The following is a 22801-nucleotide window of genomic DNA, read 5'->3' on the forward strand; positions in this document are numbered from 1 at the left end:
TCGGGGCCCTGTTAAATTTAGGAGCGATGAGCCCAGCGCAGCACTGTGCTACAGCTGGGTTCGCGAGCCGGTAGTCCATGTAGCACAGCAACGAGAGCCCAGCCGCATGCTCCTGGAGAGCAGGCGTCTGTGTGACTCATCGCTGAACTTCTCTGCCATCTAAGGGGCTCCCCTTAACTGCTGGAAAATGAAATGGTGGTATGGGTCATCATATAATGATTCTGTTTAGGGTAACCTTTAGATGACAAACAAGTATGTAACATACTATGGGAAAGTCTTCAATAAAGTGTATGGGTACTCAAAAGAATTTTCAGCTACCAGAAAATCTACTTATGCAGAACATCTGCTGTGCCCTTGACACCCAACAGTCAAGATACTGCTACGCCCGCATCTATCTTTTCCCTGCTGGTTTCCATGTATGTCCTGTACCTTAGAAACGCATATTACAGGCCAGAAGAATACCCACTCCTTTCAGCTCCCCACCTGTCACTGACACTCCCTTACACCCTACAGGGTGTTTTCACACAGGACACATGCTCCCCTCCCCCTCCTTTCAAGCTGTTACACAGAAGCAGGGCTGCCCTACCCTACATACCCCCATGAGAACAAGAGCCTCTGCTTTAGCTTCTTCTGTTTGAGGAAGATGAAGGTTCATCTCATCACCATCAAAATCCGCATTGTAGGGTGTACAGACACACTCGTTAAATCTGAAGGTCCGGTGCGGCTTGACCTTGGCCTGTGGAATACAAAAAAACAAAACAGGAGAGGGGCTTAGTCATTTATCCAAAAGCTTCATGGTTTCAAAATATTAATAAATGGCTTCCTTGAAAACTGGACACTTTAGATTAAGGAAATAAAATCTTTGTATGTTTTGTTAAGAGATACATGTCACTTGTGGAGGTATTCTTTATGAGATCAAAACAATGCAATGAGTTTGTTTTAATACGAGGCAAGCACCAAGGTTAAGAGCCATGTGAAGGGGCTCCCACTGGCCACTGACGTCACAGCTGGGTATGAAAAAGATTTATAGCAGAAGTTGAATAAAACACATGGACTAAATAAAAACTCAGGGTTTATTATTATTCTTATTTTTTAATTTAAATTCAAGTTAGTTAACATATAGCGTAATAATGATTTCAGGAATAGAATTTAGTGATTCATCACTTACATAGAACATCCAGTGTTCATCCCAACAAGTGCCCTCCTTAATGCCCATCACCCATTTAGCCCATCCCCCTTCTCAACACCCCACCAGCAACCCTCAGTATGTTCTCTGTATTCAAGAGTCTCTTATGGAAAAACCCATGGGTTAATGACACCGAAAAAAGAGAAAGCAAAAACAGACAAAAAAATCCAACCCGACCTCGTTGGAAGAAACTGAGCACCAACTTTTTCCTTCCCAGATTGACAATAAAGGAACAAGAATCAGACATTTATGCTGCTTTTCCTTCAGGCGCTATACTTTTTGGATAAACAAATAACCGTAGTTAACAAGAACAGGCTCTTCATTATAAAAATGATAGGTATGGAGGGTGCCTAAGTGGCTCGGTGGGTTAAGATCTGACTTCGGTTCAGGTCATGATCTCATGGTTGGTGAGCTCGAGCCCCATGTCTGGCTCTGTGCTGACAGCTCAAAGCCTGGAGCCTGCTTCAGATTCTGTCTCCCTCTCTCTCTGCTCCTCCCCTGCTCACTCTTTCTCTATCAAAAATAATAAATAAAAGATTTTTAAAAAAATTTTTTAAATTTTTTAATTAAAAAAAAAATTTTTTTAACGTTTATTTTTGAGAGAAAGAAACAGAGCATGAGTGGGAGAGGGGCAGAGAGAGAGGGAGACACAGAACTGGAAGCAGGCTCCAGGCTCTGAGCTTTCAGTACAGAGCCCGACGCGGGGCTTGAACTCATGAGCGGTGAGATCATGACCTGAGCCAAAGTCAGGTGCTTAACCGACTGAGCCACCCAGGGACACCCCCCCCCAAATTTTTTTTAATAAAATGATAGGTATGGAATATGAAAGGCATGATAAATGAGAAATTCTTCACTTTGCAGCCCCAATGAAATAACACGGGCAACAATTGGCCATGGATGAAGTCTTTAGATAAAAGGCTGGTAAGGAAACTTTCAAGGGAGGCATCAGGCTGAAGTATCTGATGCTCTAACCTTCTCAACATAAGAAGAGTGGGGCAGCCAGACAGCACGCCCCTCCTGAAATAAGGTAAGAAGCAGCCAGTGCCACCTAGGAGTCATTCTTGCCAGAAGCTGAGCCTGAATCTGATCGCGCCTCGAGTACTGCTCAGTTCAGAGGGATAAAAGGAACAATAAACTCTTAGTGCCGTATGCTTACACACACACACACACACACACACACACACATACAACATGAGACATTGTTTAGGACAAGTGACCTGTTTTTTTCCAACGACGACACTGAAATTACAAGAACAGGGGGAGGGGAGATTGTTGTAGAGAGACCGAGGACCTGTATCAACCAAATGTAACATGCAGACTTTACATCCTGATTTGGACAAAGTAGCTGCGAAAAGACAGTTGAGACCCTTGGGGAAATGTGCACATGGGCTGTGTGCTAGACAAGAGCAGTGAGTGAGTGTTCATTCCGTGTGGTGTGACAATGGCGCTGTGGTTGTGTGTGTCTTGCACAAGTAAACTGTTTAACTGACTGAGCCACCCAGGTGCCCCCATCACACGCGTGAACTGATCACAAACAGAGAAAAGACCTGACACCTGGGTCATCAAAGAAAGAAGGGAGAGGGAAAACAGGTGTGGCAGAATCTTGGAAAATTATTCAATATAGAGAATGGGAACATATGAGTTCATCATAGTATTCTTTCTACTTTTGTATATATTTGAAATTTTTCAAGCAAAAAAACCTTTACTTTGAAAATGTCCCAAAGCCAAGCAAAAGTTTCTGGAAAGGGAGGGATTTTGTTCACCTCCCCAGATCCCCATGATCGTAATCCCATAGTCATAAAGTGCTTCTTCGGTATTTCCACGCTTAAGTAAAATGACTGATGCAGCATGTTCGTAAACTGAAAGACCGAATCTAGAAAAACACTAACTGAAGAGCCTGTTTAAATGCTGCTGCAAATGCTCGTGGATTTAACGGCTTTGGAGATAGGAGAATTTATGAATATTTAACGAATTAAAGTTGCACCTCATTTCCATTTTAAATCTCCAGAAAAAGGAACTGCTGTTGTTGCAAAACTAAATCACTGAAAAAAATATGCTCCAAGGTCTTCATTGGAGGGCCACTGTGACGAAAAATCTCCTAAGCATTTTAGTTCCATAGTTAATAAGCCACGTTAAACCCCAAATCAACTTTCAGCTATATCTGTTTTACATAAGTCTGCATACACATATATATGTATATATTTTCATTTGCAAGTGAAATCATGCCAGTTACTTTCATGCCAATTTTCAATTAGTTCCTTTCTGTTTTACTGTTGAGTGCAGATTTTATAAATATTAAAAACGTTGAAGGGAAGCTTAAAATGTAAAAGTTTCACTCAAACTAAAAAGTGAAGGAAGAGAAAAATCAAAAGTGACAAAAAATTTCAGATTACCGGCAATCTGAATTTTAGGGGTCTGGAATTTAGCATGCGCACACAGCAGACTCCCACCCAACAGAAAATAAAAACAGAATCTCACACTCACCAGATGCGCCATAATGCTCAATTTGTGCAGTGAGGGCTGCCGATTGAACAGCACCACATCTCCATCTATGAGGTGCCTCTCCACGATGTCCCCGTACTTGAGCTCCTGAGCCATCTTTTCCCTATTTCCGTACTTCAAAAACCTACACATGTGATAAGAAATGTGATCTGTGAGAACAAGGCTCCCTCACCAAGGTGCTCCCTCTTCATGTCAGGATTCAGTCTCTAAAATGATGGATATTTCATTGGATCAAAGCTGCCTCCACAAGCCATTAAACTATGACACAGATAGGTCCTCATTTTGTAAATGTTAAATATGAGAAAATTATGTCTTAGAATCACAAAAATGCAGTCGTAAGTCAGCTTCTCCCACAGCACCCTGTTGATATGTTTTGTCTCATGTTTGTCTCAAGAGATAAAAAGGCACCAGAGATCAGTGAAGGGTCAGAGCTGGCCAAACCAGTGCCCCCTAGGCTGTGAGTAGAGTCAAGTAACCCCAGAGAGCCCACACGATGCAGAAAATGATTGGCTTGCACACCCCCACGTGTTCTGTCTTCCTAGCTCCAACGTTAAACGCAAGGGAACAAATAGACATTTTGTGTATATGCAACGAGTAAGCACAGCAAATGACATACCTAGGCTCACTACAATTTAAACAGTATTTTCCACAGGCTAAAATGTCACAAATGCCGGATTTTGGACGACATTCTTTGGCTGAATATGGCGACCTCTGTCATGAGAAGGTCATTACACACAGCTAGATTGAGACAGCATTGGGGTGCTGGGTGGCTCAATCAGTTAGGCATCAGACTTTGGCTCAGGTCATGATCTCACAGTTTGTGGGTCTGAGCCCCGCGTCGACTCTGTGCTGACAGCTCAGAGCCTGGAGCCTGCTTTGGATTCTGTGTCTCCCCCCCAGTCTCTGCCCCTCCCATTCACATGTTCTGCTCTCAATAATAAATAAATGTTAAAAAAAAAATTAAAAAGAAAAACAGATTGAGGCAGCATTACCTTTTCATCTGTGTGTGTCTCTGCTGAATGAAATTGGCTCCTGGGTGAACTTCAGGGCCATTTCGAACCAGTTTCCTCAAAAAGTTGATGTTTGCTTTGTTCACCTGCACAACCACGGTAGAAGACACAAGGAGAGGCTGTTAGCTTTCTGTAAGCTAGCACACTATACTGTACTGTGTCTCAATCTTTACTTTCCTTGAGTGATTCCAGAAGAAAGAGAAGAAACTTGTTTATCTCCTGCTGCCTAGAGTCTTGGGTTTAATGACAACAGCTGATTGGCACACAGGCACCCGGGTTCCAGTCCGAACTCACCACTGGTAGGGTGAAATGGCCAAGTCCTTTCTGGCCTTTGGTTTCCCCATTAGTAAAATGAGTGGGCTGGACTCAGCTGAAGGGACCTTCTAGAACATTCTATGAGCAGTTGGCAACTTTACTAGCAGTAATTTACCATGGGCTCCTGAGGTTTAAAAGCTGTAGCACCAGCACTGTTAGACCCTGGTCTGCAACATCATGTCCCATGACCTCTTGGACAACAGTCTCGTGAAATACCGTCTGAGAAGGAAACTCTGGATCGTTAGTAAATCAACTAAGGATACTTTACACAAGCTTTACTGGAAGCTTCCATGATCTGGGCTAATTATGAATCTCAAAAGCAAACCCGAAGCCAATACCTTCCTGCTATCAGGCCTTGCATTTTCTATACCTCAGTTACTGTAAAGGCCATTTTACACTCATGATGAGTGTGAGTTAAGTGTAAAGTGGGGCAGCCTTTCTGGCTATGCCTCAAGTCTTAAAACACCCCAGATATTGGACTCGATGGTTGGTAAGGCCTTAAAAATAATAATCTATCCCAAGAAAATTAACTGGGTGTGTTGTTTATCATTTAGTGGCCTTATCTTATTTTATTGCTTTTTAAAATTTTCATTTATTTTTGAGAAAGAGGGAGAGACACAGACAGTGTGAGCAGAGGAGGGGCAGAGAGGGTGGGAGACACAGAATCCGAAGCAGGCTCTAGGATCCGAGCTGTCGGCACAGAGCCTGACGTGGGGCTCGGACCCACGAACTGCAAGATCATGACCCGAGCTGAGGTCAGATGTTCAACCAACTGAGCCACCCAGGCGCCCCTATCATTAGTTATTTTAAAAGAAGAGGTAAGAACCAACACAGGAAGAGGTCAAAGACCATACTCCTTGGAGAAGTAAGTTGCAGAAGAGATGTCTGACGTAAATGTGAATATATACACACAAAGGCAGACATATCTGTGTTTGTGTATGTTGTAGACACTACATGTGGTGGTTTATGCGTCAGACTGGAAGATTAACACACACACCTCGGGATTTTCCAACTGTCTACTGTTTGGAATCTCAAAATAATAATGTAAAAGACTGGAGTCAAAACAGAATCGAGAAGCTGAATGGTACTTACCTTCTCAGGAAAAGTAAGAATTTTGGCCACGTGAACTGGCACGGCTACCTCATCAATCCTGAGGTTGGGGTCAGGTGAGATGACTGTTCTGCCAGAAAAATCTACTCTCTTTCCTGAAAGGTTGCCTCTAAATCGACCTAAATCAATAAAAACAGGTTATAGGTCTCTGCAGCACAAATGTATGCTGTTTGGGGATATAGTATGACCACAAACAAGAAAATTCTGTAATTTTTAACTAGATACACTAGACACACTCCAAAAAAAGGGTAACAAAAGGCAGAAAACTGTCTCCTGCACATCTTGTTGGAAACGTACCCTGTTTTCCCTTTAGGCGCTGGACAAAACCTCTGGTCCATTTCTTGGGCGCCATGTTGAGGGGGATGCCTGAGAGCTCACTGTTAATGTAGAGGGCGCACTGCAGCTGCAGGAAATCCCAGTCTTCCATGATCATCTGGGTCTTAGCTCCTGATATGCGATGCTAAAAATGAGCAGAAATAAAGAAAAAAAAAATGATCCTGGGTCAATCTTTCTCGATAAGAAGGGTTTGCATAGATACACTCTTAAACCTGGGGCTTGGAAATACTGACCTTTTTGATGACATCATTTAGGAAAATGATTTCTGTCAGTTTCATTGTCAGATCATCTTCATTGGTGCCAGACTTCAAATCACTCACGACGGAGGGTCTGATACACAAAGGGGGCACTAAAAGTCGCGTGAGAATCAAATCAGAGGGCTTTCCAGCTTCTGGGTTCATTAGAAGTAGAGGGACATCTTCAGCTGGGATTCGTTTAAATAAATTCAGAACTACTAAGGGATTCAGGTTTTCCTATGAAGAGCAGGAAATGAAGAATGGAGACACACGTTAACTTCCCACAGCTTGGGCACGGGTTTACTTCTCCATGCACTCTACCCGACCCACCACGGAACTCAGAGTAAGTACAAACATGGGCAGAGATTTCTGCTGGTAACACGCTACACTGGCAGAGCCCTAAACATGTGTATACCTTTCCTTCCAATTATTTAATGCCAGTAATTCCACTTCTCATAATTATTCCACAGGGTCTGACTTTAGAAGTCAACACAGAGATTTGGCTATAGGGATGTTCAGTAATGCCGTTAATAGCGAAGAACTGAGACTGTCTGATAGGTTGCTGGCTAGACAAAATCATGGTATATCCATATGTGAGCAAGCATGAAGCCATTAAAAAACGACATTACAGAAATGTAGCCACTGTTATGGAAGGTGTTCATAAGACATTGGTAAATGAAAGAAGTGTGTGTATAATATGATCTCATTTTGGGGGAAAATGTACGTCTGTACAGAAAAGAGGAAATGTATGTTTAGTGAGGTGTTAACAGTACCGTCTGCAGGTGAATGGAATTATAATTGCTTCTTCGTTTACATTTCAATTTTCTACAGTGAACTTATATTGCCTTTGTATTAACTTCATTTAATAGAAGTGCTATGCTACAACAACTCACTCATAATACAAGAACTATACAAATGATCAGAGATACCCAAAGACGAAAGTTAAGGTCAGCTTGTGTCTTGTTGCTGCTTATTACATTTTCTTGGGATTAGAGACTGTGTGACCAAGAACACGTTACAACCAGAACTTGCTATGCGTAACTTAATGAAATAGGGAGCAAAACCAAGAAGAAATGTTTGAACAGCCACTGCCCTTAAAACACTGTTGCAAGAGGAAGTTTCCATGGTCCTACCCTGGAAGAGATGGCAGTAGAGTTGGGGAGAAGGAATCCTGCCTGACGTTCTGCAGTCTGGTCCCTGCCCACAGAATTCACCTCCCTCAGCTTCCCTATCCCCCAGCAACAAGCACCTCATGGCCACCTGAAGCAGTTGGAGGAAATCTAAAACTAAGAGCTCAAGGAACAGGATGAAGGCTGAATGTCACCTGTAGTACCAGAGTCGTGCCAGACAAGGACATCACGGACATCCACGATGCAGGGGGGCAAGACTGGCAAGAGTCACGTAACAACAATCTCCCAAGGGACACACAGAAGTGGGCCTGACTTATCGTTATGTGACAGGAAACAGAAGTTGGGGACCACTAGAGAGACAGAAGGGCTGTTTGGTCTGAGGCGGAATATCCCAACAGCTAGGGCTCCCTGGTGGAGCGTGGGCTGCCTTGGGTGGTGGTGAAGAGAGCACCGCGTGCCGCTCAGTCTGCCGGAGATGCTGTGGAAGGCATTTATACCTGGTGGGGAGGCAAGACTGATGGCATCTATGGACAAACTCCTACCTGCAGGTCCACCAACCCCTGGATTTGCATTAAAACTGGGACTGGATGGGGCACCTGGGGTGGTTCAGTTGGTTGAGTGTCTAACTCGACTCTTGATTTCAGCTCAGGTCACGATCCCAGGATTGTGGGATTGAGCCCATGGCAGGCTCCATGCCAAGTACAGAGGCTACTTAAGATCCTCTCTCTCCTTCTTAAGATCCTCTACTCTCCCCCGCCACACCAAAAAAAAAAAAGACTCTCTTTCCCCCTCTTCCCAGCTTGCATGCTCTAAAAAATGAAAACAAAACAAAAAATGGGGAGTGGATATACACTAGTCTTCTGGAGATAGAGTCCAGAGTTTTTGTTCAATTCCTAAAGAGGTCTGTGAGCCAGGAAAGGTCCAGAACCACTGCTCTATGGTCTCCCATCAACTCAAGAATGCTATGCTACCCATAAAGGCATACGGGGTTCCATGTTCCTGGAAATTAAATGGGTAGGTAAACATGTCAGGATGTGGATCATCCTGAGATCAATGAACTTCAGGGCAATACGTTTGCCTGTCTCCACAATGCCCCTCTCCACAAAAGGTAAAAGTAAGTCACTGATGCTTTGTTCACTTCAGGTTACTAAGGGGTTGAGGAAAGGCCCTTCGGAATCAGGCAAATGGTGAATTCCTGTTTTGCCACCTCCCTTCTTCCACAGCTGGTATAAGAACCAGGATGAGGGGCCCTGGGTGGCTCAGTCTGTTAAGCGTCTGGCTCTTGATTTCAGCTCAGGTCACGACCTCACGGTTGGGCTCTGCACTGATAGCATGGAGCCTGCGTGGGATTCTCTCTCCCCCCTTCTCTCTGTGCTCCTTCCCCAGCGTGCACATATTCTTTTGAGATAAAGAAACTTAAAAAAAAAAAAAAAAAAAAAGGCAGGATGAGCTGATGGTCTCTGATGAGTCTGGAGGCCCCCACACTGTCCAAGCACTGTGAGTAGCATCAAACAGGGCCTCAGAAAAACAGATCTTGTTATAGACCACACTTAAAAGAGAAACCAGCAGAAATGTAAGATGGAACACAGGTGCTATGGAGGCACAGACAATAGACATGTGGTTGAGGAAAGAGTGAGGTCAAAGGGTCCGGAGAACAGAGGTGTGCCGGGCTGCAGGGAAGAAGCCAAGGGAAGGGAGTTTGGTAAAGAGGGGAAGGGAGCAGGCTGGGTAAAGCCAAAAGGACATGGAGTCTGAGCCTACATGTGGAGGGGGAGGAAACCTCATCTATCCTCACCATGTCTTGTCATTATTTTTTTAAAAATAATTTCATTATCATAAATTGAATCATATAGACACACTAGACAAAATTGCTTTTATTTATTTTTGAAGTTGATTGATTTGAAGTAATTTCTATACCCAAAGTGGGGCTCGAACTCATGACCCTGAGATTAAGAGTCACACGTCCTTCTCATTGAGCCAGCTGGGCACCCCTGTCATTGTTATCATACTGTCAGTAGCAGTCCTAACTACTGCAACTGGGTAATACGGTCTAAGCACTTGCTATGCACCAGGCACTCTGTTAAGCACTTGATCTGGAATTCAACTCTTAATCCTCACAATAGCCTTAAAGCAGATACTCTTGTAATCCCTGTTTAGAGTTACAAAACTCAAGTCCAGGTTGGGTCACGTGTCTAAGGTCACAGAACAAACAAGCGGCAGAACTGGGCTCTAATCTTGGGTCCGACTCCAAGGCCAAAGCTCTTCACCACTACCCTAAACCACCTCTGGGGCATCAATCTGGATAGAGTGGGGTGAGATACACGGGGGTGGCGGCAGTGGGGGAATGCCCAGAGAGCCAAGCTCGATGCTCTAGACTCTGAAATGGGAGGGGTTACCTTCAGGGCCGAGTCATTTAGGAAGGAGACTTTCCCAAACAAGATGCCTCCCAGGCTGTATGGGAGAATCGTGCTACTCCCTACTATGGAGAGTGTGTGGAGCAGAGACCGTGGTCACCCGTCCCGGACAGAAAGCTGGCAGGGGGCAGTGGTGGGCTGTCAAGGATGCTGATCCAGGAGCAGCAGAGTGCGTGCAGGGGCACCCTGCAAGTCAGGCCACCACCAGGAAAGCCCAGGCACCCTTCACGCCCATGACCAAGGCTGCTCACCAGGCTTCTGAAAGCTTTCTGCACAGCCACCAGCCTGGACAGTGCCTCTCTCTCTTGGGCTGTACAAGGGCCAAGACCATCTTCCTCAGCCCGCCCGCACTTCCTCTGTAGCAGCTTCACCCTTACTGCCTTTGAAGACATTTCTGCCTGAATCAATTGCTGACACCCTCTCTCCCCATTTCCAGAACACTCCCCTTTCCCAGACGTCTGCACGCACACCTGCAGCCCGTGGCCATTCTTACTGCGTGCAGTGACTCTGGCCTCTGGCTCCTTTAACACCACCAGGTTCACGGTCTGTTTTCTTTGTACCCGCTCTGTTCCCCAGTCAAGGCATAATTCACACATACTAAATTCCACAAATCCTAAAGAGACTGACATGTTTCTACGCATATATACCAGACACACACTAGTGTTCCAATCAAGATACAGAGTATTTCCATCTCTCCATAAAAGGACCTTGGTATTTTAAAAAAAATTTTTATTTTTGACAGTGCAAGCGAGCACAAGCAGGGGAGTGTGGCAGGGGGGAGAGAGAAGCCTAAGCACGCTCTGCATTGACAGCAGAGAGCTCCATGGGGGGCTCAAACCCATGAACCATGACCTAAGCCAAAGTCGGACGCTTAACCAACTGAGCCACCTAAGCGTCCCAGGACCCTGATACCTCTTTTCAGTCAGTACCAAGCTCTCACCCCAGGGGTAACTACTCTCCTGATGTCAATCACCACAGATCAGTCTGGCCTATTGCTGGACTTGATCTACGTGGAATCATACACTACGTACTCTCTTGTATATGCTTCTCGTTCTCTGCAGGATTCTGACCTTTGGCCAGGTTGTGTGTCACGAGTTCACTTCTTTCATTACAGCATAGTATTCCATCGTGTGGATCTATGACAATTTGCTAGGGGCACCTGGGTGGCTTAGTCAGTTAAGCGCCAATCTTCGGCTCAGGTCATGACCTCATGGTTTGTGGTTTCAAGCCCCGCGTCAGGCTCTGTGTTGACAGCTCAAAGCCTGGAGCCCGCTTCAGAGTCTGTGTCTCCCTCTCTCTCTCTCTCTGCCCCTTCTTGGCTCATGCTCTGTCTCTCTCTCAAAAATAAATAAACATTAAAAAAAAATTTTTTATGACAATTTGCTATGCTCCCGCTGACAGGCATTTGGGCTATTTCCAATTCTGGCTTTTATTAATAAACTTGCAATGAACATTCTCGTACAAATGTTTCTGCAGACATATGCACTCATTTTTCTCAGGTATGTACTGAATGTACTGAAGATTAAAACTGCTCAATTGTTGGGAATGCAAGCTGGTGCAGCCACTCTGGAAAACAGTATGGAGATTCCTCAAAAACTAAAAATAGAACTACCCTATGACCCAGCAATTGCACTACTAGGTATTTATCCAAGGGATACAGGTGTGCTGTTTCGAAGGGACACATGCACCCCCATGTTTATAGCAGCACTATCAACAGCCAAAGTACGGAAAGAGCCCAAATGTCCATCGATGGATAAATGGATAAAGAAGATGTGGTATATATATACAATGGAGTATTACTCAGCAATCAAAAAGAATGAAATCTTGCCATTTGCAACTATGTGGATGGAACTGGAGGGTATTATGCTAAGTGAAATTAGTCAGAGAAAGACAAATATCTATGACTTCACTCATGAGGACTTTAAGAGACAAAAGAGATGAACATAAGGGAAGGGAAACACAAATAATATAAAAACAGGAAGGGAAACAAAGCATAAGAGACTCATATATATGGAGAACAGAGGGTTACTGGGGGGATGTGGGAGGGGGGGATGGGCTAAATGGGGAAGGGGCATTAAGGAATCTACTCCTGAAATCATTGTTGTACTATGCGCTAATTTGGATGTAAATTAAACAAAAAAAAAAAACAGCTGAATTGTATGGTTAATGTAGGCGTAACTTTGTAAGAAATTGTTAAACGGCCGTTCAAAGTAGCGGTAACCTTCCACACTATCAATGTGAGTGCTAGTCACTTCACGTCCTTGCAAGCAGGCAGTTTTCAGTTTTTTTTACATTTCCATTTTTCCGTGAGGGTATAGTTATAATTAGTGATTCCCTGATGACTAGTAACATTGAGCAATGTTCATTTATTGGCATTGGAATGGACGCTTTGGGACGTGCCAATTCAAGTTTTGCTCCCACTGCTTAAAATCAGGTTGTATTTTGGGGCACCTGGGTGGCTCAGTCAGTTAAGCGTCTGACCTTTGATTTCAGCTCAGGTCATGATCTCACGGTTTGTGAGTTCAAGCCCCATACTGGGCTCTGCATTGAAGTGCGGAGCCTGCCTGAGATTCTATCTCTTTTCCTCTCTTTCTCTGCCTTTTACCTTCTCTCTCTCTCAAAATAAATATAAATTCAAAAAAATCAGGTTATTTTTCTTACTGATTTTTAAGGACCGTTTCCTGGATACGAGAGTCCTTTGTCAGATATATGAATTGTGACCGCTTTCTCCTAAGCCGTGACCTGCCCTTTCTCTCTGGTAATGGGGTCTTGTGAAGAGCAGTCAGGCTGTCCTACAATTCTGTCATTTATTCACCATGAACCATTCACCACCTCAAAGCCTCTGATGGGGCCACGCTCCTCGGAGCAGGACGCGCTCTACACCAAGCTCTCAGTTGTGTCTTTTCTCTAGCACTCCAGCTGCCGTGGCTTGAGTCCTCTCTGTCACTTTGGGCAGGGCTGTCTCAAGTGCTGCTGAGGATTAAATCAGAGGCAATCCATGTGAAGAGCAAGGAACAGGTCCTGTCCCTCTCAGCAGTCCCTGAAGGCAAGTGCTTTCATTAGCACTCTCTGGTCTTTCAGAGCCTCAGCCTCAGAATCAGCCGAGGCATTGCCGCCTGGATGTGCTAAGCTCACTACCCTTGATTCTGTAAACCCTACTCCTGTTCGAAGACCAGAACAAACCACACCTTTCCTCAGTATTTCCCAATCAAGTCCAAAGCAACACGTTCCTCCTCCTTGCCCACCGTACTGTACTTCCGGTCTCTGCCACTCAAGTGATGGTTAGCGCCCTGGCCCAGGATGTCAGTTATCTTTTCAGACTACTTGCTCATGACACATCTAAACGGTGGGGTCAGTGACAATAGACCCACTATCTTACAGTTCCTGACACTCCCCATATGACTGACAGAATTTGGTACTCAGTAGCCACTCAACTGGTTTGTTAGTTTTGTATACTACCAATTCTGGACGGTACTGTGTGAATTCAGTACTAATCGAAATCAAAGTGAGGCAGAACAGGATACTTCATAAAGTTCTACTAGTTAAGCCTGTACCAAGAAAAGTAATGGGAGTTACCTACAATTTCTTAGATCTCACCCATGTGAGACACAGGCTCTCTCAGTTTATGCTCTGTATAGCTGTGATGCCACAATCTCTTTTTTTTTTTTTTTTTTTAATTTTTTTTTTTCAACGTTTTTTATTTATTTTTGGGACAGAGAGAGACAGAGCATGAACGGGGGAGGGGCAGAGAGAGAGGGAGACACAGAATCGGAAACAGGCTCCAGGCTCCAAGCCATCAGCCCAGAGCCTGACGCAGGGCTCGAACTCACGGACCGCGAGATCGTGACCTGGCTGAAGTCGGACGCTTAACCGACTGCGCCACCCAGGCGCCCCCACAATCTCTTATGATACAACTGTGACATGCTGTCTGCACAATTCAAAGTGTGTTAGTTGAGCATCTGACTTCGGCTCAGGTCATGATCTCACAATTTGTGGGTTTGAGCCCCGTGTCAGGCTCTGTGCTCACAGCTTGGAGCCTGGAGCCTGCTTCGGATTCTGTGTCTCCCTCTCTCTCTGCCCCGCCCCTGCTCATGCGGTCTCTGTCTCTCAAAAATAAATAAATGCAAAAAAAAAAAAAAAAGCGTGTTAGTTACATGATCAGTCTACATTCAACACTGAACACACTGTAAGATAAACACTTTTCATGGAAGTATTCCTAGAGATCTACCTTAACGGAGCTTCTCATTTCAGAAGACGTGTCTATCAGAGAGGGAGGGGTAAGAATGGGTGCGTGTGATGCGGGGGGAGGCAGGCATGTGATTTCAGGCTCACCTGCGCCCTTCCCAGCAGTGGTTCTACTTCTTTGTTATGCTCGATGGCTGTTTCAAAAGACTGAAGGAAATTTGATACAATAGGATCCACCACTTTTTTGTTGGTCTTGTATTTCTCATGAATTATCTTCAGTAATCCACATTTCTTTACAGTACCTGTAAGAGAGAATTTATTTACCAAGGTTGGGAAAATGAGATACTTGCTCAGGTTGGCCTGAGGCTGCAGTCTGGCTAACGAAATCACTGAAAATGCATTTGGCTAACAGGGCGTCAGTTGCTAGGCTCTGATGTCTAGTTTGCAAGAAAAAAACCTGACCTCCCAACACTCCATAAAACTAATAAGCTAAATGGACCAGAGTGAATGGAAAGGACTATCACCAAACCTTTTATGTGTTCTCCTCACCATTAAAAGCACCGCAGTAATGGCAGATGTTTTTCTTCCGGCACTTATCAGAGATTTTCTTCTTCAGGCCACGTTTCTGGAGGTAGGTCAGGCCGGGTCTCTTCAGATAATCCAGAAACTGCTTCTTCTCCTCCTGGGACAGCATGATGTGGCAGCAGGTTTTACAGATCATCTTTTAAAAATTAAAACCGATGAAAGAATGAGAGATGAAAAAGTCTTTTCTTGAAAGAAAAAAAAAAAAGTCACCCCTACCTCTTGCCCAGGAAACTTTAAGCGATGTGCCCGGAGATATGCACAGAGAGGGGGCTGATGTTCACCAGAATGCTACCTATAGTCAGAGCTGCCTGGTAGAATTTTTGCTGATTTTTAAATTTTGTGTTGTTCTGTACTGCTTGATTCATGATTATTATTATTTTTTAAGTTTACTTATGGGGCGCCTGGGTGGCTCAGTTGGTTAAGAGTCTGACTTCAGCTCAAGTCATGGTCTCATGGTTCGTGGGCTGAAGCCCCACGTCGGGCTCTGTGATGACAGCTCAGAGCCTGGAGCCTGCTTCGGGTTCTGTGTCTTCCTCCTTCTCTCTGCCCCTCCCCCACTCATACTGTGTGTCTCTCATACTCATACTCTCTCAAAAATAAGTAAAACGCTAAAAAAAATTTTTTTTTATTAAAAAAAAAATTTTTTTTAACGTTTATTTATTTTTGAGACAGAGAGAGACAGAGCATGAACAGGGGAGGGGCAGAGAGAGAGGGAGACACAGAATCCGAAACAGGCTCCAAGCTGTCAGCACAGAGCCTGACGCGGGGCCCGAACCCACGAACTGTGAGATCATGACCTGAGCTGAAGTCGGACGCTTAACCAACCGAGCCACCCAGGCGCCCCCCAAAAAAAAAAAAAAAAAGTTTAGGGGCGCCTGGGTGGCTCAGTCGGTTAAGCGTCCGACTTCAGCTCAGGTCACGATCTCGCGGTCCGCGAGTTCGAGCCCCGCGTCGGGCTCTGGCCTGATGACTCAGAGCCTGGAGCCTGCTTCTGATTCTGTGTCTCCCTCTCTCTCTGTCCCTCCCCCGTTCATGCTCTGTCTCTGTCTCAAAAAAAATAAATAAACGTTAAAAAGAAAAGAAAAAAGGCTATTTGTTTAAAAAAAAAAAAAAAAGTTTAGTTTGAGAGAGAGACAGAGAAAGCAAGCAGGGGAGGGGCAGAGAGAGGGAGGTGGAGTGAGATTTCCAAGCAGGCTCTGTGCCGTTAGCACAGAGCCCTATGTGGGGTTTGAATCCACGAACCGTCAGATCATGACTTGAGCAGAGATCAAGAATTGGACCCTTAACTGACTGAGCCACCCAGGCGCCCATGATTACTTTTTACAACACGTACTTACCTCCTACTCAAGAAAAATCAAGAGTAAAGAATCCTTATGCGTCTTCTTGTAAGATGCAGTATTACGTTATGTAATGTAAAAATCCTCCCCAGATGTCCCCGACCACTCACGGCTCCTAAGCTCACTCCCAGTGTCCCTGAGCAGTAGTTCCTAAGTTTACACCCTGAAAACGGACACCTCTGCGCCTACCTGTAAGATGCCTATAACTGCTCTGAAGTAGCCCACGTGGAAGCATGGCAACTCCAAGTCAATGTACCCGTAGTGTCCCAGACAGTCAGCCAGGTTCTTCCCACAGGTCTCACAAGGACGGTCCTTCTCACTTGTACCCTTTGGAAAAAAGCACACGCAATCGCTAATGGAGACCACTGCACAGGAGAGAGGGACCAGGTGACTCTGAGTCAAAATCGCTTGGGAAAGTGCAGTGTATTCAAATCCTCCAGACCGAGGTCTGGAGACCCTGAGATGTGCAGGGGGAACAAGGGAGATGGAGAGAAGCTCTTGCTTCTTCCAATCTGGCAAGTCAAAACGCACAGAAGTGGGAAGGGTTGGGACCTTACCATCCTATGGTCAAGCACACCATACAGCAAGGGGGCGTGGTTGTTGTCCTGGCTATACAGGTTCTTACTCACAACCTGGATGTGTGCCTGCTGGCGCATCTCCTCAGGTGACTTCATTCCAAAACAGATGTGGCTTCTGGAATAAAAAGAGACGGGAGCTGGGGTGCCTGCCTGGCTCAGTCGGTAGGGCACCGAGACTCTTGATCTTGGGATCGCAAGTGGAAATCCAATGTAGTGCATAGAGCTTACTTAATTAGTAACAAGAGAGGGGAGAAATTACATCAAAACCGCTTACCAAAAGTGGCTATTACACAGTGAGCCACCACAACCAACCTTATCCTTCCAACTGTCTGTAGGCTCACTGTGCTATTATTAAATATATTCAAATCTCTCCCATTTTTCCTTGGTAAGCATCTCTTCGTCCTACTGAAATAATTTCCATTCTTACTATCAAGTGAATGATTGCTTGCTGCTAAATTCTAGGAGAATGTTCTTATTTTCCTGCTCTGCAGTGCTGGATGTTAACTCCCTCTCCCCCTTATCTTGAAATATTTTCTTCTCACGGCCTTGGTGACACCACATACTCTTTGAATGCCTTGGCCCCATGCCACCTGTTCCTTCTTAAGTCTCTTTTGTAGTTGTTTTTTCTACTACCATCCCTAGGTATCATCTCTCCTCACCTAGGGATGCAACACAACTCCTTTTTATTCTACACATCCCTCTTGAGTAACTGTGTCACTGGAATACCTGTTAATGTCTGTCTAATCTCCTATAGACCAGCTACTACTACTCGGCTGGAGACGGTAATAGACACCTCTTCTGCATAGCCGTACAGGCACCTCAAACTCGACACATCTAAAACAGAACCCAGAACTTTCTTTCCCAAATCTTTTCCTTCAACCATCTGACCAACAAACCGGGGATTTACTATGTGCCAAGCTGAAGATCCATATTAGAGGACACAGACAAGGACCCTGCCAACATGGGACTCACGGTTCAGGGTGGGCAAGAGAGACAAGCAAATACAGACACAAAAGTGAATAGATGCAGAGATTGAAAATGATATGAAGTGGTAGACAGAGTCTAAGAAAACTATGTTATGGAGTCAGAAAGCCTCTGTAAAGTTGACATTTAAGCTGAATTCTGAGTAAGAGGGAGACAGCCGTAAAACAAGACAGAGGTCCGGCATTTTTAGTAGAGAACAACTAGGGCAAAGGTCCCAGAGCCAGCACAAGCGTGGCATTCAAGAACCAAATGAACCAAGCCAGTATGATGGAGCACAGAAAACTAATGGTACAGGACAAAATCAGTGAGGTGTACAGGGCTCAGGTCAGGTTGGGCTTGGGAACTCTGGTAGAGAATTTAAATGTTAGTGCAAAAGAAAGCTGTTAGAAGGTTTTAAATGGAAGTCTCAGATACCTAATTTGCATCTTAACAGAGTCTGCCAGCCTGCTTTGTGAGAACAGATTACATCTGAATATGGATGGGGTTTGGGGTGGGCATGAGGGGCCAGGGAAATATGGATTCTTCCAAGTAAGATACTTGTTCCCCTTGAATGGCAACCATCCACACAGCTGCCCAAGCAAGAAATTCTGTGTTTCAATCTCATTTCTCCCTTCCCTCATCCCTAACAATCCTGTTAATTTTATATCCCAAACTCCTCTAAAATCCACTTCTCTCCAATGACTCTACCACCCTCATACAGACCATCATTACCCCTGCCTGGACCCCCTGCAGTGGCCTCCAAGGTCTCTCTCTTACTCTGTTCCCCAAGAATCAAGAGATCTTCCAGAAGAAGAATTCTTATCGAGACACTTCCCTGCTTAACACGCTTCAAAGGTTCCTTACTGCCTGCCAGATGACTCTGGAACACAGCTTCAGATCTCCCACGTCCTTCTCATCACCCCTTTCTCCCTCCACTGCGCTCCTTATCTGGCCGGCGTTTTTCTGCTTTCTCATTACATACTCTCCGAACCCCTATACCTACGCTTGTACTTGCCAAGGTTCACTTGTCTACCTTCTTCAACTAGACTAGGCAGTAAGGTCTTATTCACGCCCCATCCCTAAAGCCTATGGCTGGGTCTAGCACACCATACCTTCCTCAGTAAGCATGTGTTGCAAGAACAACTGGTTCATTTTCCCCCTGGAAGCATTAAGGAGAGGTCATGGCCTGATAACTAAGCTCTGAAGGAGTAGACCCAAAAGCGCAGCCTTATTTTTGAGACTGCCACCCACAGCCCAGTGGTAGAGCTTTCTAGCTGGTAACTCCAACCTTTTGGTCAGCAAATGTTGCCTCCGTGTTGGGTGCTTTGCAGTAATACCAGAATTAGACACACTCCCCGGCCCAGATTGCTCCCCCACGCTGCAGTGGCAGAAGATTCCCTGAAACAAAGGGGTCATCGTTTGACCTCGAGAGGACTCGTGCTTAGGCCCAAGGCTCACGTCCCATCCCACCTACCCCTCCCAAAGCCCAGGGGCCACCCCCGGCCTGCAGTCCCCCGAGTGCTGGAATGCCCTCTGCCTGACCGATTTCTTTGACCTACCTTGATTACTTCTGAGCTTTGCCCACCACCTTCCGCTGATTCCTGGCCCTCCCCTTCCAACTGACCCTCATCTCCGACTCTTTGAGACCCAGGACTCCTGACCTCGCGCCCCTCTGCCCCTCATTTCTCCGTCCTTTGGCCATTCTTGCCCCTCCTTACATTTTCTTGGCCACATCTGTCTCTCGGAACTGCTCCTTCACCATGGTGACGGCTGCCGGGGCACCCTCCTCGAGACCGGGGGAGCTAGATTAGAGAAACGTAGCTCCGTGCACCTCCCGGCCGTGCTTCTTGCCTCGTTACTACAAGAGCAGCGGCATCCTCTCGGCCACCGTAGAGCGCCCCACGTGGTCGCTTCCTCTTCCGCTACTCGCCGGCGCGGCTGTCAGTCAAGAGAGGCTTCGGACACGCCGCTTTTCGCCTTCTCCCTGCACTGCCATCTTGCGGCGCCTCTTTGAAACTGCACCAGGGCCTGTGCTGTATCTTCCAAAAGCCCATTTCCGGTCCATTTCTCCAGGTCTTCTGACACCTGCAGAGATACTGCAACGCTTTGCCTCAGGACTTTCAGGCAGTCAGGGAGACAAAAACTGCATAAAGAGGAAAATCGTCGTCATCGTCATCAACAACATCTTAATTAAGATCCTCTAATTTTTTAAGTAAAGGTGGAGGCTTAAAATGAACCTGCCCAGGGTACAGAGGTACCAACTGTACGACCACGGAAAGAAATAAACAGGTCAGAAAACACGGCCATGCGTGCACCTTCAGTTTACAAAGTTACTTTGAAAAAGAAATGAATTAAACATGTTATTGATTACAAAAACAGAAGCTGTAAATCTGTGAAAAGTTAGCCATGATGAGCTAGGGATACAAGATGAGGGGACACTGCGAAGTGAAAATCATTAATGTATACAGGAGATAAATTGCTTACCCAGTCTGTGACAACCTGTGGGAGGTGATCCTAGTGTGATATCTAAGCACATGACACTACCAAGGAAACCATACTACCATAGGATTCAGTGCTACAGAGCCAAAAATGTCTTTACTATTTGTGGGGAACTCTAAACCGAATCCAATGAAGTGGTTTAACACCTTTGAATTGTAAGAAGGTACGTTAGATTCCATGGATACTTACTAGCAAAACACAAATGCAACAGACGAAAAGCAAAGCAAATCAGATTTTACTTTACTTATTGTGGACAATACTATACTAACAAGACTATACTAACAAGATTTGATGAGTGATTTTGTCATAGAGAGGTTAAGAGCAAACGTTCTGGAACCACAGTGCCTCCGTGGGTACTACCACCTAAAAGTTGTATAACTTTGGGAACGCTATTTAGCCTCCTTGTGTCTTAGTTTCCCCATTTTATAAAAGGGGTCAGCAATAGGTACCCTACTTCTTAGTTGGTCAAATGGCAAAATGAAGGTGAAAGTAATTACAATGTAACAGGCATATAACAATCACTCGGTGAATATTAACTATTATTCTAAAAAATATAGGAAAGTTGTCCTCAAAGACTGCACTGTGGTTTTCTCGTTCATTCTAACCTTTGGAAAGTTTTTTCCTAATGTCTCTTTGAACATGTACATGTATTCTTTATTTTTGCATGACCATTTTAAACAACTAAACGAATTTATGGATCAAACAGCTTTTTTTTTGTTGTTAAGGACTAAGATTTTCAGAAAAAGCAAATTAATTAATGAGTTTTTTTTGTTTTTAATTTACAAAATCACCAGGAAAATCTCAGAAAAACAATACGTAGCAATCAACGAAAATAGTTTTATATATTTGACACAACAAAGGTTTTGAGTCAGGATTTCTGCAGTTTTCCTCGCTATAAAATGAGGAGGCTGGTTGACAGTATCTCCTAAGATGTCTTGCATCTTTACGAACCTCTAACTCGCAATGAAACAATTTAAACTATAATTCGGCTTATCGGAACTTTAAGGAAGCGCAGTTCAAGACAGTAAATTGAGCTGAAAGGGAACCCACGCAGGCGTAAATCCGTCGGCCCAAGTTGTTCCGCCTCTGGATTGGCCAGTCCAAAATCCCGGGGGTGTGGCCGAAGATCCTTGGCTCACCTTAAGCCTTTTTCAATCCGGCATTGGCGCGGCCGCCCTCACGGTTCGGGCCACGCCCACACGCCGGCGCCTCCTGGGGTCCTTCCGAGCGCATTGATATGATTGGCCCGCGGTTAGTGGTTCTCTTTTCCTCCCTGGCTGCCTAAAGCTTGACCGCCATCATGGTGAGTTTCCTTAGACCCGTGCAGTCATCCGTCGCGTATCTGAGCCATCCTTCGTCTCTGGGTCCTGCCTTTTGCGCTATGGCCACCTGAAGCCCCGTCGCTTTTCTTTGGGTGTGTCTGACGGAGGCTGGTTGCCTAGAGACCCGGAGCCGTCGGCGGGGAGTCCGGGCTGCGCTGCCGGACCCGGACACGCCGGGTTTCAGGGTCCAGGGCCTGGGGACTGCGCGAGCGTCTCCTGCGTTTGTCGCCTTCGTGGAGCCTAGTGGATTGGGCTGGGTGGGGTGAAACTCATTTCACCGGGGGTCTCAGTTTGCGATAGGCGGTTTGCAAGTGATGGCAGCTCTAGAGGTGAAGCGGGTACTGGCGGCGCCCGGGCGAGTTGTGGCGAGTGAAGCCGATTCCACGTGTAAGCTAAAATATTGTCAGCCGGATGGAACTTCTTGCACACTGGGGAAACCGAGGCCCTGGACATGGAAGCCTGCAAAGAGTGTGGATTAAGTCATGACTAGTCAGCTCTGTCTTAAAGGTTCAGCACCCATTTCTAAGTCGACCTCCTCTGCAACCCCCCCTTCCCCCCGATCTTCTGAAGAGTTGGGTACTATTGAAGTGAACTTACTTTGGTGTGGCTTTGCAAACTGAAATTTAAACGTAGCAACCAATTGTTGCCTCTCCCTTCTCTTTTTGTAAAATTCTTACTTAGTGGAAACATGCCGAATGCCCACGTTTCCTTGGTGGTCACTTGTGTAAGAGCTGTTGGGCCATTTAGAAGGGGGTAGGATTTCTTGTGGGCCATTCAAGACGGGTAGTTGACCTGCAGAGTGCAGTGTTTGTGTCCGATTTGTGCAGGATGTTAGGAACGTAGTTGAGACTATAACCTTTGTTAAAGTGGAAGTAGTTTTAGTTCAGAGAATGGGTTCTTGGGTGAGGGTGATTTTGGGGTTTGTTTACACTTAAGGGTACAGTCTACAAAATCTGGAGACATTTTTTCTTATCATGACTGGGGAGTTGGGGGTGCTACTGGCCTCTAGTGGTTAGAGGCCATGGGTGCTCCTAAACAGCTTAAAATAGGACAAACCTCACAGAATTAGGACCAAAATGAGGTGTTGAGTTAG

General features: G+C 45.4%; 2 protein-coding genes across 6 annotated transcripts in view; one reads left to right on the forward strand and one right to left on the reverse strand.

Moving 5' to 3' along the window:
• Window positions 1-19984, reverse strand: part of POLR3A (RNA polymerase III subunit A) — a 52374-nt gene extending 32390 nt beyond the window's left edge. Inside the window, exons 1-11 of the mRNA XM_049646257.1 lie at window positions 19606-19984; window positions 16904-17039; window positions 16536-16673; window positions 14974-15145; window positions 14572-14726; window positions 6693-6932; window positions 6421-6583; window positions 6106-6242; window positions 4681-4784; window positions 3671-3812; window positions 596-736 (exon numbers count right to left, since the gene is read on the reverse strand). Of these exons, the coding sequence (XP_049502214.1) occupies window positions 596-736; window positions 3671-3812; window positions 4681-4784; window positions 6106-6242; window positions 6421-6583; window positions 6693-6932; window positions 14572-14726; window positions 14974-15145; window positions 16536-16673; window positions 16904-17039; window positions 19606-19649 (1572 nt within the window). The 5' untranslated portion in view covers window positions 19650-19984. The remainder of the gene's footprint in view (window positions 1-595; window positions 737-3670; window positions 3813-4680; window positions 4785-6105; window positions 6243-6420; window positions 6584-6692; window positions 6933-14571; window positions 14727-14973; window positions 15146-16535; window positions 16674-16903; window positions 17040-19605) is intronic.
• A 1687-nt stretch (window positions 19985-21671) lies between these two features.
• The window catches only part of RPS24 (ribosomal protein S24), a 1165472-nt gene continuing 1164342 nt past the window's right edge, over window positions 21672-22801 (forward strand). For all 5 annotated transcript variants that reach the window (XM_049646264.1, XM_049646268.1, XM_049646269.1 and 2 more), the window contains exon 1: window positions 21672-21689. In XM_049646264.1, the coding sequence (XP_049502221.1) occupies window positions 21687-21689 (3 nt within the window). In that variant the 5' untranslated portion in view covers window positions 21672-21686. The remainder of the gene's footprint in view (window positions 21690-22801) is intronic.

The sequence above is a fragment of the Panthera uncia genome, chromosome D2 (genome assembly GCF_023721935.1).
Source record: "Panthera uncia isolate 11264 chromosome D2, Puncia_PCG_1.0, whole genome shotgun sequence".
Taxonomy (NCBI): Eukaryota; Metazoa; Chordata; class Mammalia; order Carnivora; family Felidae; genus Panthera; species Panthera uncia.